Source organism: Muscardinus avellanarius (genome assembly GCF_963383645.1).
Source record: "Muscardinus avellanarius genome assembly, chromosome: 1".
NCBI lineage: Eukaryota > Metazoa > Chordata > Mammalia > Rodentia > Gliridae > Muscardinus > Muscardinus avellanarius.
Window position 1 is genome coordinate 150,642,148 of NC_137786.1, and position 17,761 is coordinate 150,659,908.

General features: G+C 38.9%; 1 protein-coding gene across 1 annotated transcript; it reads left to right on the plus strand.

The window, feature by feature from the left end:
• Positions 1–1,532: 1,532 nt before the first annotated feature.
• LOC308258308 (macrophage metalloelastase-like) lies at positions 1,533–17,394 on the plus strand (the record flags this gene model as incomplete). Its single annotated transcript, XM_080688807.1, has 11 exons — positions 1,533–1,640; positions 5,235–5,303; positions 6,753–7,003; positions 7,699–7,847; positions 7,932–8,057; positions 11,507–11,668; positions 12,743–12,866; positions 13,783–13,916; positions 14,289–14,448; positions 16,036–16,139; positions 17,294–17,394. 11 exons carry the CDS (start codon positions 1,533–1,535, stop codon positions 17,392–17,394), a joined length of 1,488 nt encoding a protein of 495 aa, XP_080544933.1.
• Positions 17,395–17,761: the final 367 nt, after the last annotated feature.

Consider the following 17,761-nt stretch of genomic DNA (forward strand, 5'->3'; position numbering starts at 1 on the left):
ACACATGCATTAGTTTGGTAGTTTGGTTTCTTTGCTTTTGGGTAGATACCCAGAAGTGGTATTGCTGGATCAAATGGTAGATTTGTTCCCATTCTTCTGAGGATTCTCCATACTGTTTTCCAAAGTGGTTGCACTAATTTGCAATCCCACCAACAATGTCTTAGAGTTCCCACTTCTCCACATCCTCGCCAGCAGATGTTTGTATTTTCTGTTGGGTTTCGATGCACTATCCTGGCTCAGCAGAGCAAGAAGACAATGGAACTAGGCAAAAGCTTTACTTTTCTACTCATTCTCAAAATCTATTTTTGATTCAAGAAGGTTTTAAGCAATTATAGTTACTTGTTACTTAGATAAATTTTCTCCACTCCAGAAGAAGTTGATCTCAAACATGAAATGTCTAACATACATGGACAGGGACATAAGGGAGAGGCCAAGAATGAACATTTATTGAGGCCATGTTATATTAAGGCAAAGAACTAGGTGCATTTATGTATTATGCTAGTGATTCTTTTTTTTTTTTTGCGGGTTTGGGGATGGAACCCAGGGGCATTTGACCTCCAAGTTACACCCCCTGCCCTATTTTTTATTCTTTAATTTGTAACAGGGTCTCACTAAGTTGCAGAGGGCCTCACTAAGTAGCCGAGGCTTTCTGCAAACCGCAATCCTCCATTCTCAGCCTCCCAAATACTGGGATTACAAGTGTGCACCACCACACCCAGCATGCTATTGATTCTTTACAAAATTTCAATATTATTCCAATTTTACATATGAACAAGTGAGGCAGATGATATCTTGAGCTGGGCATGGTGGTGCACCTCTATAATCTCAGTACTTGAAAAGCTTAAACAGGAGGATCTCGGTTTCAATACCAGATTCTGAAACTTGGTGAGACCCTCAGTAGGCTAGTAAGACATGTTTCAAAATAAATAGAAAATAAATAGCTCGGAGGTAGAATGCCCCTGATTTTAACAACCAGTTCTCTCACTCCCAAAATTTAACTTGCTTAAGTCTATGCAACTGACTGTGTTGACTCCAAACATGGTGCTCCTCAGAGGTGCTCCTCCACATATTCTGAGGACCCCAGATAGCAGAGGCACTGTAGCAGCAGAGCCCTGCCCAGGCCAGTGTAGGGGAGGAGACACATGGAAGCTCATTCTTCAGAGAACAGACCACTGCTGCTACCTCCCCGAGGGATGCAAAGCCACCTAAAATATTCCCAGGACTGCCTGGTTACTCTTGGCACACACAAAAGCAAAGGAAATAGCATGGCTTTAAATAAAAATCTGGTGGACATCATAGTATCATTTTTGTAGTATCTGCAGTAAGGTGCTATAGGGAGATAAAAACCTGAAGAAGAATCAAAATGGCAAGTGCAGCATGTTGTAGCCAAGTGGCCTCCTGGATGTCTCCTTCAGCAATTTACTTCCCTTTCCAGGCTTCCATTTCTTCATCCATAAAAGCACATGGTAAACTAGCTGACGTTTTCTTCCTGGCAAAGCAGGAAATTTGTGCATAAAAGCTCATGTTGGGTCATGGTGTCAGCTGAGAGATTGCTCTGTGCATCTGAGATCATTGCTGCTCCCTGGCCCTTGCTGGTGACCACACTTCACATTGCCTCTGGATTTTCAGGATGGTTGCAGGTATCAAGAACATACCTTGGAATGTCCTGATGACTGCCAAGGAAGGAATTAAAATAACAGAGCTTGGGTATGATACTTTGTGCTATAAAATATACTTTCAAATAGACGGACTCTTACCAGCACAAGACTCACTTTCATAAGGAAATGGGACCTAAGATATTTTCTGCATTAACATAATGGTATTCTTCTTCACAGAGAGCATTACCGATGGCCTCTTTAGTCTCCCTTCCTTTAGTATGGTCCCTGGAAACCCCAGCTTCCAAAGTAGGCCTAGGTCAGATTCTTTTCTTCTACACTAGGAGAGAAATCTGGGCAAGTAGTTAACTTCCCTCTTCGTCTCCACTACCAACCTCATTTAAAATATTTTTAATAAGAGTCAGTAGAGGAAGATGAAGAAAGATTGAAATCATTGTACCTCTAAATTCTGGCAGGCAGTGGGCTATTTTCCTTATTATTTTATGCAATACTTATAACAACTCCAGGTAGATACTGTTATGATTCAAATTGAATTCATGAAAAAAATTAAGTACTAAACATATTAAAATGACTGCTCAAGGCTGTAAAATGATAGTGTTAAGATTCTAGCACCTATGTTTTTCTAAGATTCCAGGACCTATATTTACAACCAGGACAAAATCATGTGGCTGATCAAATGGCCTATTTCTCTTCATAGTTAACTCATTCAGGGAAATTTGGTGAGTCAAAATCTGAAGAGAAATGAAATTTGGGTTAATTTCTAGTGGGTATATTTTCTCACTTCTTTGTATTTTTGGCAGTTCTTACTTATGTCTTATATCTTACTCACTCAAGATACTTCCTATATGTCTTCCAAGAACCAGATTCCTTGCTGTTGTGCATAAAACCAGTTTTCTTTCAGTAAAGTTAAGAAGCACACCCTTTATGTAATGACTGGTCCACTAGTGAAGTTCACTCCCAATATCCTTAGTGTTCTCCAACTAGATTCATTCACATTTGTTTATTGAAAACTTACTATCTTAAAGGAAGATTTCAGCACCAGAAATACAGTGGTAAGGAATCAGTCCTTCTCATGTTTTCCAACAGAGCCTATATTTTTTCTGCTTCCTATACTAATTCTTTGTGTTCATCTTATGATTATTTAAATAAAATATTTTAAAAGATTCTTTATAATTTTTTTTTTCGGCTCTGGGGATGGAACCCAGGGGCATTCGACCTCCCAGCTATCCTCCTTGCCCTATTTTTTTATTCTTTATTCTTTTTTTGAAACCAGGTCTAACTGAGTTGCAGAGGGCCTCACTAAGTAGCTGAGGCTGTCGGCAAATCCGATCCTCCGGTCTCATCTTCCCGAATGCTGGGATTACAAGCGTGCACCACCATGCCCGGTGATTCCTTATAATTTTTCCACTTGATCTTCCTCTTAGAATCCTGGAGCCAGGGAATGACGTCCCCCTTTCAAGTCAAAGGAAAGGGAGGAAATATCAGTGAGCAGCTACTGAATATGCACATTTTTATAATCCATTGTCTCATTTAATCACAACAGATACAAAAAGGGACAAAGGTTATTACTCTAATTTCAAATGAAAACACCTGAAAGTCCTAGAGGTCAAATCACACAAATTGAGAAAGTCCAAGTGAGAAGTGGAATTCCAAACACCATGTAAAGGGCTTCCTTTTCTTCCTACTTGAGAAGGAAATTGCTTTCCTGGAGTCCCAGACTTAGAAAAGTACTAAGAAGTAGCTAGCACTTCCAGGTCAGGAGGTGGGTCAGAACAATGATTAAAGCATAGCTCACTGTTATGGACCTCCCACTCCATCCACAAGACAGTCCCTACAGGATGTGGTGAATAGAGCTTTGCCCAACACAGAAGCCCCATTGCTTGAACTTCTACTTTAGGAGTTTTATTCTTTGATTCTTAAATGTTTTCAGTCTTCCAACACTCTCTGCTGCCTGGAAGGCAGAGTCTGTGGAAAAGGGATATATAGGGACTTAGTCCCCAGTTAAAAAAAAAAATTTAGGGTTGTTGTCTGGTGGAAGTAAAGCCAAACCCAGGTTAGCAGAACCACTGGGCACATCCTTCCTTGGCTCTCTTGAGCTCACTGCCGAAAGCGCTGCCAAGCCCTGGTCTAGGCCAGACCTGACTGGTGGAAGCTGTAGAAAGCCCATCGACCTGTGCAGGGGGCCCTGCTGGTCTTCAGTTCCTAGTGCCAGAGCCTGAAGGGGGGTGGGAGGCTCAGCTCTGCTCCCTTCTCCTTGGGTTTTGCAGCTCCAGGATGTTAAGTGGCTAGTCTGGCTGCAAGGGGACGCCTGGGAGCTCCTCACAGTCCAGCCCTGGAATTGAGCCTGGCCTGGAGTTCACCTTGCATGGCCCCTCCCCCAGCCTACCAGCCTCATTCACCCTGGCCCGCCCTTAGAGTCCCAAGGTCCAAAGGCTGAGCCCCCACCCGCCCTCAAACTGGCTCCCCTTATCTCTAACCTAAGATAGGGGCCAACCTCCTGGGGCTCAGTTTTCCTTATGTGAAATGGGCATGTTTTCCTAGCTGTTTATTGTAATCAGCAGTGTTCTCTCCAGTCTCCAGTATCAGCAAGGAGAAGGAGCCCAGTTCTGGTCCTGACAACAAGTCTCACCAATTGTTAACGCAAGTTTTTATTTGGCCATATATACAATTTAAGCTATTAAAATTTGTACAATATTTACAAATTGAATAATCATCAAACTGTCAAAGAAAGGGGATAGATAGGTTAAGGGGGAAAGATGCCCAGTTGATAAGAAGATGGAAAGATGCCAGAGACAACTTTTCCTATCACTCAAAGTTGAAAAGTGTTAACCTTCTTTCTGCTACTTTTCTAGACCTTTATCTCAGTATACCTTTAGCAAGAATCCTGTTTATTCAGTTTAGTGAAACTCTAGGAAATTTAGGAGGCAGGAAAAGTATGTTGCTGGAATCTATTGATCCCGGTGGAATTGGTTATCAGTGTTGACGGTTGAAGATCTCAAGTTACACAACATGGAAAAATGTTAAGCTCTTTTTCTAAGTATGAAATCTCTATATCGCAGTTCTTTACAAAGACTCAGGATAGAGAGGATCAATGTATTCTAGCAAAACGTATTTGTATAAATTTCCAGATCTTCTCTAAATGTATTTCATCTATAATTACTATAAGGAAAGTATTATGATGAAAATTGAGTATACTGAGGATATCAAACTTTCTAATATGGTATAAGATATCTATATATTTTTCTTTTATATTTTAGGTGTTCCTAAAGTATATGTTTTTTAAACAAGAGCTTATTTTGTAGATAGGTGGAAGTATAGGCTAACTTCATTCTGAAATATATTCTGAGATGGCTAGGTGAGAGAGGGCTTAGATGCGAATCAACCTGTCATTAGTTGAAAAAGATCATACTTGTATTTGCATGTTTTGAGGTAAATCAAAGGATGATATCAGCTGTGAGTCACTCAAAGGATTTCATATTCACAGAGCTTAGCTTAGGAGCTATATAAAGAGGGACATTTAGGGAACTTGTACAGAAAGTGGATGGAACCAGTTGAGTTTAGCCTTTCTGTTGGGAGAAGCGCACAATGAAGTTCCTTTTATTGATTCTGGTTTTGCAGGTCACTGTGTCTGAAGCTTTTCTGTCCAATAAAACAATCTCTCCAGAGCAAGCAGCAAGAGTTCTGGAAGTAAGTATTGTCTCTATATTACTTATCTAGCATTTTTTTTGTCTTTAAGGTTTATTATAGTCATCTGTTTTATTTTGAAAATACTACTTAAAATCTGGTTTAGGAGGCCATTGGTTCTTAATATTGATTTCTTCTTTGCAATAGAGGAATATTTCAAGAAGATTTGGTTTTGAAGTAATGTTTCAAAATGGGTGAGTGGTATTTGCCCCTTCTACCAAAAAGCTTTGACCCAGGACTTTCAGTTCAGTATAATTGGAATTCATTCCATCATAGTATTTGACATTAGTCATTTAGTGCCAGTGAGTAATCTGAATTGTTTAGTGGCTTGAGAACTTGATCCACTTCAGGTACTACAATAATTTCAGCATAAATCTCTTACTCATTCGTTTCATATATTCCTTCATACACATTTTAAAAAGATATTATTTAGATGGGCTTGGTGGTGCACGCTTGTAATCCCAGAATTCAGGAGACTGAGACCGGAGGATTGTGGTTCGTGGACAGCCTCAGTTACTTAGTAAGACCCTCTGCAACTCAGTGAGACCCGGCTTCAAAAAAATAAAGAATAAAAAATAGGACAGGGGCTGTAGCTTGGAAGTCAAATGCTCCTGGGTTCCATCCCCAGACCTGAAAAAAAAAAAAAAATATATATATATATATATATATATATATATATATATATATAATCTTTCCTAAATTATGAGGATTAGTCTCTAATTTTGTAAAATTAATTTAACTTTCTTTCTTTCTTTCTTTCTTTCTTTCTTTCTTTCTTTCTTTCTGGTGGCAGAGTCTCCCTCTATTCCTCATTCTTAAATCTGTGGGCTCAAGTAATACTCCCACCATAGACTCTCAATTAGCTAGGATTTATGGCATGTGCCACTGTGTCCCATTCTACTTTCTAAAATTACTTTAGCTTTGATATGATCATATCTGTCCATTGTGTGAAGTTTGGGCAGTTAAATAAGGAAAAAATATTTGGGGGATAGTACTGCTGATCAAAACCAGGAAAGCATACTAGCAAAGTGATCTTTCCCAGCAACACAAGAAATTTTTGTCTCAACATAATCAATAACTTTAATCTCCTAAGGAGATGAAAATGAGAGATTTAGTATCAGTAATAAAGTTTTGTCCATTTACCTAATGCCATGGTAAGATGCTGAAGTACCTTCCAAAAGTAGATAGAAATTTGAAGGAGTAGAAACAAAGATATTTCCAAGGGCTCCCACAAACAAACTCTGTGAATAATTTATGACATGTTTGTATAGCACAGATAATTAAGGTTTTTATTATGACAATAATTGTCCAAAGAACAACTTAACCTGTGATTAAATATCAAAAATATTTGGTTTGGAAACTTCAGTGTGCAGCTGCATCAGTATGCAGCACTCCCAAGAAAAACTTATCTGCATGTGAGTAGACATTACTGAATGTATTTTTTTTCCCCAGAGATACTTGAGAAACTTCTATGATCTAAATGAAACGGACACAATCTCAACGAAAATAATGAAATCCAAGAGAAACTTATTAGAAGAAAAGCTGCAGGAAATGCAACAGTTCTTTGGGCTAAAAGTGACTGGACAGCTAGATGCACCCACTCTGGAGCTGATGCACACCCCTCGATGTGGAGTGCCCGATGTCCAGCATTTCAGCACCCTGGATGGGAGGCCAGTATGGAAGAAACGTCACATCACCTACAGGTAATGTAGGCAAAGGAAAATGCATAGTTTTCTATTTCCCATTGGCCTGACTTGTAGAAACTTAGGAAATTTAGAGCTGCGATATATCCCTAAATCTTGAAGTAGGTAAATGACCTCGTTCTACTTTTAATACTCTGTGTTAAACTTTATTATGTCTAGAAGGGAGGATTTGTCACTTATGAAGGAATTGGAATTGTTTGACTTGTCAGTCAATCCAGAGCAGAATAGAAAAGCTGCACATAAGAGGACATGAAACTGAATAGACGGTGAAAGAAAGAGACAGGAGACCAAGCACGGTCATCAGAATGAATACATGCACAAGTCTGAGAGTCAGATCAAAATGTATGAGGGTCTATAAAAGTAAACCCTTCACAGTGCTTACCTGTAAATTTGACATAAGGAGAAATTAAGTTAGATTTTGGGTAAGGAGACTGTCATCCGAGGAAAATTGATTTGTACTTAGAGAAACAAGTCTTTCTCATCTGTACTGTTGATTTATGAAATGAGGAGAGTGTCAGGAAGTTGATGAGGCTGGTTTCAAACCTGTGGTCCTCTTATCTCTGCCTCCCAAGACCTGGGATTATAGACACGTACCACCATGCCCATCTGTGGTGTGTCAATGGTGGGAACAAACTGAGTATTGTATTAAGACATAGTTAACAGATGTTTTCCATCTATTTTTTTTCCTCATAAAGAATTACTAATTACACTCCTGACATGAGACGAGAGGATGTTGACTCTACCTTTGAGAAAGCTTTTCAAGTATGGAGTCATGTGACCCCCCTGAAATTCAATAAGATCAATTCGGGCGAGGCTGACATAATGATACTGTTTGCATATGGAGGTAAAGATCTTGGACTTCATCTGTGTCATTGGACGTGATCTAAGGCATGCACAGAAGGACTCACCTTCTTTCTTTTTTCCAAAGCTCATGGAGACCTCAATCCTTTTGATGGCAGAAATGGAATCTTAGCCCATGCTGTGGGACCTGGTCCTGGCCTTGGAGGAGATGCACATTTTGATGAGGCTGAAGTCTGGAGTAAAAATTACAGAGGTAGGAGGGGGAAAAACCTCCACCAAAAAAAGAAAAAACTAAACTAGACCTAGTTCATTTAAAAATATGTTCTGATTTGTAATACTACTTTCTGAGAAAATATTATATCAAGAAAATAATATTTTCTGATTATAATTTTACCTCTAAATTAAATTAAATACTTTATCTGAGTCTCGATTTCTTTTTGGTGGTACTGGGGTTCCTGGAAACCCATCTACCTCTGGGCTACACTCCCAGACATATTTTATATTTTTATTTGGAAACAGGGTCTCTTAAGCCAGCGAGGCTGGCTTTAAACCTATGCAATCCTCCTGTCTCTGCCTCCCAAGCGCGGGGATTACAAGCGTGTACCACCACCACGCCCAGCTGAGTCTCAATTTTACACTCTATAAATTTAGGATACTGAACTAGATTATTTGAAAGATAATCTTTAGGAATGTGAGGATTCTGTGAGCTCTGAGAACATTCACTAGTATAAAGTCATGGAAAAGTAAAAGCCATTATTTAGGTTTGACAGTAAAATTTAATAACTCGGGAGGCGGAGACAGGAGGATTGCGCAGGTTCAAAGCCAGCCTCACTGGCTTAAGAGATCCTGTTTCAAAAAAAAAAAAGTATAAAAATAGGTCTGGGAGTGTAGCCCGGAGGTAGAAGGGCTTCCAGGAACCCCAGTACCACCAAAACAACAACAACAACAACAACAAAAAAAAAACCTCAAAAGCAAATATAAATACTAATTCTGTATGTGCCTACACATACAGTAAAAGGGTCAATTTAGGACACTGAGTTAGAGTATTTGATTAAAATTCTAAGTATCTATGAGGATTCTATGATCTCTACGCAAGTTCACTAGTATATACTAATGGAAAGGCAGACACTATTCTTTAGGTTTTGACAGTAAAATCTATAATCTGAAAAGCAACAAATACTAGAGTAAACAAATACTAATTGTGTCTGTACCAACACATAGAATAAGAGGGTTATGCATGTGATTCATTTCATGCTAGTAATTGGTTAGGTTCATAGTGACACAAAAAGATAAAGTCTGAGAGAACTGTGAGATTTCTTGGGAGAAACACAAGTTTATATGATTATACAGTCTTGTGTGATCTTGTGATAAAAATATCCGAATGTCCAACATACCACTGAAATTCTGAATGCATCTTGTGTGCCTTTACAAAACGAGTATAACTCACTCTTTGCCTCAGACCATGGGTGACAAGGTGAACTAAGCTCATCTGGTGTTTGTGGGCATCACTAGTAGGAAAAAATTCAAACCGTGGTATTAGAAGCCTTCCTAATCATTCTATGGAAAATTCTAGATTATATGACTCACTAATGTAGATAGTAAATAGGGGAAAAGTCAAGAATATGGACTATTCAGCTGTGCCTGGTGGCACATGCCTATAATCCCAGTATGTGGGTGGCTAAGACAGGAGGATCGCTGGTTTGAGACCAGTGTCAGCAACCATCAACTTAGTGACATTCTCATCAACCTATGAAGAACCTGTTTCCAAATAAAAAGTAAAAAGGGCTGGGAGTGTAACTTGAAAGTAGAATTCCCCTGGCTTCAATTCTTAGTACCATCCTCCATACCTTCCATGCCAATAAAAAGAAAAGAAAGGGAAGGACAAAGAGAAAAGTAAAATGAATATGGTCTCTACATCATACCCTGGCTGATATTGCATGTGTCTATAGCGGTAATTTGGGAACACTGTCAAGCAGGTCTATTTCTGTCTGACACTTAGCCTAAGGCTGCTTGAGTTTTTGAGGAGAAAACGATGTCTGTGTTGTCAAGACAAATCATGCAGGGTTAGGTAACTGCTGAAGTGTGAATCTTCAATCAGACATGTTAAATGTGCTTAAATATTATTCAAGGTTTTTGTGCCTTGTAAACTCTTCATCTGAAATGAGATGTTTGTGCTGGAGATGAGCACCAGTGGTGGTGGTTTGTACAAGGTGTTAAGAGAATTGGGAATAGGATCAATTCAGGTTTAGGCCAAATTGTAAAAGCTTTGCTCATTCTTCCCAGTCTGAAGGAGAGTGGAGAGAATAACCTAGTCCTAGCTTCTTATTTTTTATATCTGAGAGAAGGAATGAAAGCAGTTCTGAGTTGATTCCTGAATATAGTTAAGGGTACGCTTAAAGAGTCTTTGTTCCTAGATAGTCCCAGATAGAGATGCATAGTCTGCGCACTTGGGCATTGGATAGTATTTCAGGGCTCTAAGTGGCATATGCCTCAGTTAACTCACTGCTTCTGATCTATAGGTATGTTGATAAAAATGAAGATATCAGATTAAAACACATAAGTGCCCAGAGTCGTTAAAATCCTTTAAAGAATTGAGAAATACGAGAGCAGTAACAAACCCTTTTCCCCTCTTTTGCCTACAAAGGCACATTCTTTATGACATACAGAAAAAATTAACAAGCAGGACTACAATTTGTCAGTCTAAATGATGGGTAATGCCTTTTTTTTATTCAAATTAGTATATAGTAAAAAGCATTAGCTTGAGAGCCAATGAATTTATATTTAAGTCTTGACCTGAGTGCTTAATTTGGTCAGTCAACCCTATGTTTTTTGTTTCCTCATTTATTAATGGAAAGCATGGTATCTTCCTTACAGTACTGTCTAAGGATTAGACATATAGTGTATTATATTTCCCCATGATTAATAGTGCCTGAAACTTAGTGATTACTTTGTATGTGGGTTTAGTAAAGATGGTAACTAAAGACTTCTTTGTCCATCAAAGCCTGACATAGACTAAAATTAGTTTGGTGGAGTGGCACACACTTGTGTACTTGGGAGGCTGAGGCTGGAGGATCCCATGTTTGAGGCAAGCCTCAGAAGCATAGTGAGACCTTGGCTCATAATCAATTTTATTACAAAAGAACTAGGGTAATAGCAGAATGCTCAATAGTAGAGTGTTTGCCAAATTTATGTGAATCCCTGGGATTGATCCCAGTACAAGAAAAACAAAAGAATGAATGAAAGGAAGGAAGGAAGGAAGGAAGAAAGAAAGAAAAGAAAACTAGAGTATGGAAGTTGGGAATTATGATTATGATTATTTTAGTACTGGAGTTTGAACCCAGGGGCTTTCTACCTCTGAGCTTCACTTCTAGCTTTTTGTTTTGTTTTGTTTTGTTTTTAAAAAGGGTCTTGCTAGGTTTCTGAGAGCCTTGTTAATTTGTTGAGGCTGTTCTCAAACCTGCAAACTTCCTATTTTCAGCCTCTCTAGTAAAGAGATTACAGGCATGTGATACTATGCCTGGATAATTGGGAATTATTTATATGATTGTTTGTTTATCACAGTGCTGGGGATCAAACTCAAGGTCTTGCACATGCTAGGCAAATGCTCTACCACTGAGCTATAAACCCCCTTCCCTTATTTTTTAAATCAATTAAAGACAATGTATTTCACAGCTTTACTTCTTTGGGTTGGATTTCTTTTAGGCACAAACTTGTTCCTTGTTGCTGTTCATGAGATTGGCCACTCCTTGGGACTTGGGCATTCCAGTGACAGAACATCAATAATGTTCCCCAACTACGGCAATCTGGACTTCAACACATTTCGCCTCTCTGCTGATGACATTCGAGGCATTCAGTCCCTCTATGGTGAGTTCAACTTCTTTACTATTTTGCCATAGAAAGTTTCTCACTTTTATGAAGACTCTGATGAATAGTACACATTCGGATAAAACTTGACTGCTTTTTCTTTGGGGTCTGAGGCAGCCCTGTGAAGTACGTAGCACAGACAAGGACATGAGATTCTAGACTTCAGGTGTGGTGTTTTTTTCTATGCATGATACCATTGCCCTTTGGAAGAAGGAGCAGAGAAAATAACCTAACAACAGAAGGAAACCCAGTACAATCAGATTATTCTCCTCTATGACATTATAACCTTATGGGGAAAAATACTTAGCATGTACTTCTGATGAATGGAAAACTAAATGAACTCGGATTTACCATACGATATGGCTTTACCACTTCTGGGTATCTTTCCAAACGGGTTGAAATCAGAGAACTACAGTAACATGTGCATACCAATGTTCATAGCAGCATAATTTTCAATAGCCAAAACATGGAACCAACCTAGGTCTCCATCAACAGATGAATGGACTGCAAAATTATGGGAAATACACACAATAGAATTCTACTCAGCTATAAAAAAAGAACAAAATCACATCATTCGCAAGAAGATAGAAAGCCCTGGAGAACATTATGCTAAGTGAGATCAGCCAAGCACAGAAAGAGAAGGGACATATGTTCTCTCTAATATGCCCAAACTAGGGAGTAATAGGAATACCAGAGGGACTCTAGATAATGGAGGGGAAACTTCAGCAAAGCTAGAATGGAAGGGTAGGAGAGGAAGAAGGTTAAGTCTGATTAATGGAAGAGCTACATCTGAATATGTGTAAACGTGTGAATATAGCATGGTTAACCTGGACACTCATTGTTGGGAAGGGGAAAGGGAAGTGGGGGCTGGAAGAGGACACCAAGCACAGTCTGAATGTATGCCGTTTTCGATATGATCTGCAAAAATAAATAAATAAATAAATAAGAGAAAAAAGAAAATGAAATGAATGCTGATGTATTTTTCACCAATAAAATAGAATGTTTGCAAAGAAATTCTCTTTTATCAATTAAAATGCAAATTTTTCTTTAATGCTTCATGAAATGTACTTTCAGGAGGCCCAGAAAAGCACCAGCCCATGCCAAATCCTGACAGACCAACTTCAGTTGCCTGTGACCCCAACTTGAGTTTTGATGCCATCACCACAGCAGAAGATAATATCTTTTTCTTTAAAGATAGGTAAGGATAGTTTTATATCTAAACAATGTTATGTACTCTGCTCTTAGATAGGGCCAGGGAATAGTTAGAGTGAAGTAAAGGGGACTTGTAAGCATTACCTTGGACTTCATTCTGTAGGCAGGGAAGACCTCTTGAAAATTTTGAATCAGGAAAGTAGTATGATTATGTTTGTATTGACTAGAAAACTGATGTGGAAAAATAAATTTTTAGTAGGAGCGTGGGATGGAAAATTAGAAAAGAAGTCCAATTATTTTAATAAGAGATAACAGTTGTTACAGATGGTGACTTCTGGAGCTAAAGCTGTGAAAGGGCTCCTGGTGAAAGAAGAGAGCTCCCAGATGACTATGTAGATATTGAGGGGGAAATAAGTGGTAGACAGTAATATTTGGTAGATAGGAAAAATATTTCCTATTTTTGAGAGTATAGAATAATGCTTGAAATTAGGTAACTTCACAAAACAGATGAATAGTTTGTGGAAACAGTCTACAACCTAAGATGCTTAAATTCCAAGATTCAGGACATTTCCATCCATCAGTCAGCCTGTTAAACTCATTGTCATTGTCAAAGAGGTGAATAAGATGCTCTTCTTGTGGTCCTCCTACACAGACATCCATAGAATAGAATGTGAAAATAATGGAAGGAAATATTAAACCATAACTGGGCCTTGTGGTGCACCACACTTGTGGTTCCATATTATCACAAGGCCTAGATGGGAGAATCACTTAACCCCAGGAGTTTGAATCCAGCCACATAGTGAGACCACATCTCACAGAAAGAAAAAAGAGAGGAGAGGGATGAAGGAGAGATTAAATAATTTCTCAGGCCCTTCCCATTCACATATTAATACTTAAGCCTACAATGTCTGGTTAATTAGAGGAACTCAACCCTAACATTCATTCAATGTCTTTCATGCTAGGTTCTTCTGGAGGAAGATTCCAGCAAAAGCAATGATCAGTCATAGTTTAATTTCTTCTGTCTGGCCAACTTTGCCTTCTGGGATTCAGGCTGCTTATGAAATTAAAGGAAGAAATCAAGTTTTTCTTTTTAAAGGTAATTCTGATGTTTAGTTTTGCCACTGAGTATACTCTAAAGAAAAGAATATACTAAGGAAATATTAGAAATATGACTATATTTTATAACCGTAGACCAAAACTCACTCTATATTTTATTAAATGGTGGCTCTGAACTATAAGTTAAAGTGGCCTTGCCAAATAAAAAATATACATATACAAACTTGGTGGAAAGTTTGAAAAATATAGTAATACGTGTGAAAAAAGAACATGGGCCTACAAGAGACAGACCATGTTTAAGAAAGACATGCATCTGAGAACTGTGGGAAGAATGATGCTGTTTGTAGTAAGTCCACATTTATATTCATTGTTCCGTGATATTCTAACATGCCCTATGTCTCTGTCTTCACAGATGACAAGTACTGGTTAATGAACAATTTAAGACTCCAGGTGAACTATCCCAAGAGCATCCATTCTCTGGGTTTTCCTGGATATGTGAGAAGAATTGATGCTGCCGTCTTCAACCCTTTTATCTATAAGACCTACTTCTTTGTAGGTAACCAGTACTGGAGGTGAGCATTCATGGTTGGTGCTTTGACTCCTAAGATTTGTGAAATAGACAGGAAATGGAGTTTTCTAGAAGTATTACTTTTCTGTATGCAAGTTTTTCAAGATCTTTAGCCTTCCAAAATAAGGATCAATAGAATATGGGCTGAAATGATTAATATTTTCTGTGTGTGTGTGTGTGTGTGTGTGTGTGTGTGTGTGTGTGCGCGTGCGCGCGCGCACGCGCGTTTATCTGCACACATGTGCGTGCTTGGTACTAGAGATTGAACCCAGAGACATTCTACATTTAAAATTCAATATCCAATTGTTTCTTTCATTTTCTTTCGGTTCTCTCTCTCTCCTTCCTTCCTTTCTTTCTTTCTTCCTTTCTTTCTTTCTTCTTTTGATACTAGTGATTGATCTCAGGGGCATTCTATATTCGAGTATGCCCCAGTCCCTTGTAATTGATTTTGTCTTTTTTTTTTTTTTTTTTGGTGGTACTGGGTTTCCTGGAAGCCCTTCTACATCCGGGCTACACTCTCAGACCTATGCTCTTTATATTTTTATTTGGAAACAGGGTCTCTTAAAGCAGCGTGGCTGGCTTCGAACCTGGAACCTGCGCAATCCTCCTGTCTCTGCCTCCCAAGCGCAGGGATTACAAGCGTGCGCCACCACGCCCGGCTTGATTTTTGTCTATTTTTTGAAACAGTCCACTAAGTTGCTGAGAGCCTCACTAAATTGCCGACACTGGCCTTGAACATGCGATCCTCCTAGCTCAGCCTCTCAAGTTTTTGGATCACAAGTATGTCCCATTGTGCCAACCTCCAATTTCAATTGAATACCATATGATTCTGACATGAATCTACCTACAAACTCTTAACCTTGTTTAATAAAAATATATTTTTTTATTTTAGCAAACAGGTCTTTCTGAAGGGTTTATAAGCTGGTGTCGTTTTCATAGCTCATTATTATTAACATTGAGAATTTTACTTTTCTGATTACAACTGGCCTGGGGGTTTTCTTTCCCTTAAAGGCCAGTGGAAGAGTCATGAGCAAGATATAAATACTTGGAGAATTAATTGAATAAAAGTAAGATAACTGGTGTGGGCAATTGTCATAGAAAGTCTACAAGAAGGAAAAGTCTTTTTATTCTGTAGTAAAAAAAATTAAAATAGTGACTAGGGTCTGACTGTAAACCTAGACATGATAAAAGGCTTAATTTTTAATTTTTAACTAGCACAGATGTTTAGCACCCTATTTTTCCATGGATTATATTCATCCACTCTTCTATTATCTTCCGAGAGAAAATTGTTGATTTTGTCTCAGTGTCAAGATTTGACAAGAAGTCCCACACAGGCTATGCTGTGGTCAAATCACCTTCAATGCAGGCTGGGGGCGGGGGGTTGCTGTTAGAGTGCAGAAGCCCAGGGTTAGAGTTGTAAAGGGGCTAGAGTAAGTCAGAGAGAGAGCTGTATGAGTGTTTGATTTTCTTTATCAGTACAGTTGATACTATTCCAGAAAAAAAAAAACTTTTGGGAGGAAAGATGGATTGAAAGTTGATGTTGTAAAATTCATTTTCTAATTCAGTTGTTGCTGGTTGTTTCTCGGCGCAGGTATGATGAGAGGAGAGGGTCCATGGATCCTGGTTATCCCCAGTTCACTAGCAAGCGCTTCTCAGGAATTGGGCCTAAAGTTGATGCTGTGTTCTTCTTCAAAAGTAAGTATATTAGGAGACCATGAAGGTACTGGAAATGACATTTTGAAAACAATAGAAAGTCTCTAAGATTAGAGAATGGCCTCCACATTTGGAATGAATCAGGGAACAGGAGCCTGTGTGTGTGGGGGGGGGATATACTGGGGATTGAACTCACAGACATTTTACCTCCGAGCCGCACCTCCATAACTTTTACTTTTTTTATTTTGAAATATGGTCTCACTGAGTTGCTGAAGCTGGCCTAAGATCTGAGATCCTCCTGTCTCAGTCTCTCTAATACTGAGATTGCAGGCATATGCCACCAGGCCTGGCTAGAAGTTCAATTTTTATAGGGGCACAGAGGGAAAATGTACTGTGTTCTTGGTTCAAAATAGGAAGTGGAGAAGAATGAGCAGTGATGGCACCAGTGATATGTTTCCAGGGTGCTCTAGCAGCCAAGAAGCTGCCTGTGGTGCTTCTTGTCCTGGGTCTGAATCTCTGGAATTTTCTGTAACCACGTCAGCTGCACAGTATGTGTCAGTGTGCATATGACGACCCTTTGGTCTCATACTTTCTTGTACCTTAATTCTTGACCCCTTTTTTAATCTCTTCTACCCTCATGGCCCTTGTGGACAGGGACTGAGGGTAGAATGAACTACAAAGGAGCTGGAGTGTGTGTTGTGAATATCTTCAAGTTCAACCTAAGTAAAACAAGATTGTTTTTTAATTTCCACTCAGTACCTTTTCTTCCAACAAGGATCCTGTGTACCCTGCCTGGGCCTAGTACCCTCTCTGAGTCCTTCACCCAGAGAGCGATTATCTGTGGGCAGAAAGATACAAGGCCAAGGGTCTCCAAAACATTTATATTCTCCAGTCACATCTCAGATAATCTAGGTAACTTGTTTTTTTTTTTTTTTGGTGGTACTGAGGTTCCTAGAAGCCCTTCTACCTCCAGGCTACACTCCCAGACCCATTTTTTATATTTTTATTTGGAAACAGGGTCTCTAAAGCCAGCGAGGCTGGCTTTGAACCTGCGTGGTCCTCCTGCCTCCGCCTCCCAAGTGCGGGGATTACAAGCGTGCACCACCACGCCCAGCATCTAGGTAACTTATAAAAGCATATGTTTCTTAAAAGCAATAGAAGAGAGAAATTAAAGTTTTACTTGTTTTTATTTTTAGAATACTACTATTTCTTCCAAGGAGCTAACCAGCTGGAATATGATGCCCTAGCCCATCGTGTAACCAAAAGACTGAGAAGCAATAGTTGGTTTAGTTGTTGAAAATGATGCAATTAATGGTCCCTGTCAATTCACTTTGTTTCAACAAGTATATATTATTTGTGCTAAGAGTACAGCCATGTTGCTATGTATCATACATTTTGGTAAAATATACAGGACATAGATAAATGATTGTATAGATAAATAAATAAAATATGACCTTTTACTATCTTTTTTGCTGGACTCTATGATTACATTTTAAAATAGACATTTTCAAGGGCCCACGGAATCCCTTTCGGAGGCTGGTCTGTAAGTTAATTTCCAAAAACCTTGGGATGAGATGTTAGAATTCTCTGGATTACTTCCCATTAAATGTGGTTTTTGTTCAAATAAAAATTAAAAGAACTTTATTTTTCAATACTTTTCCTTG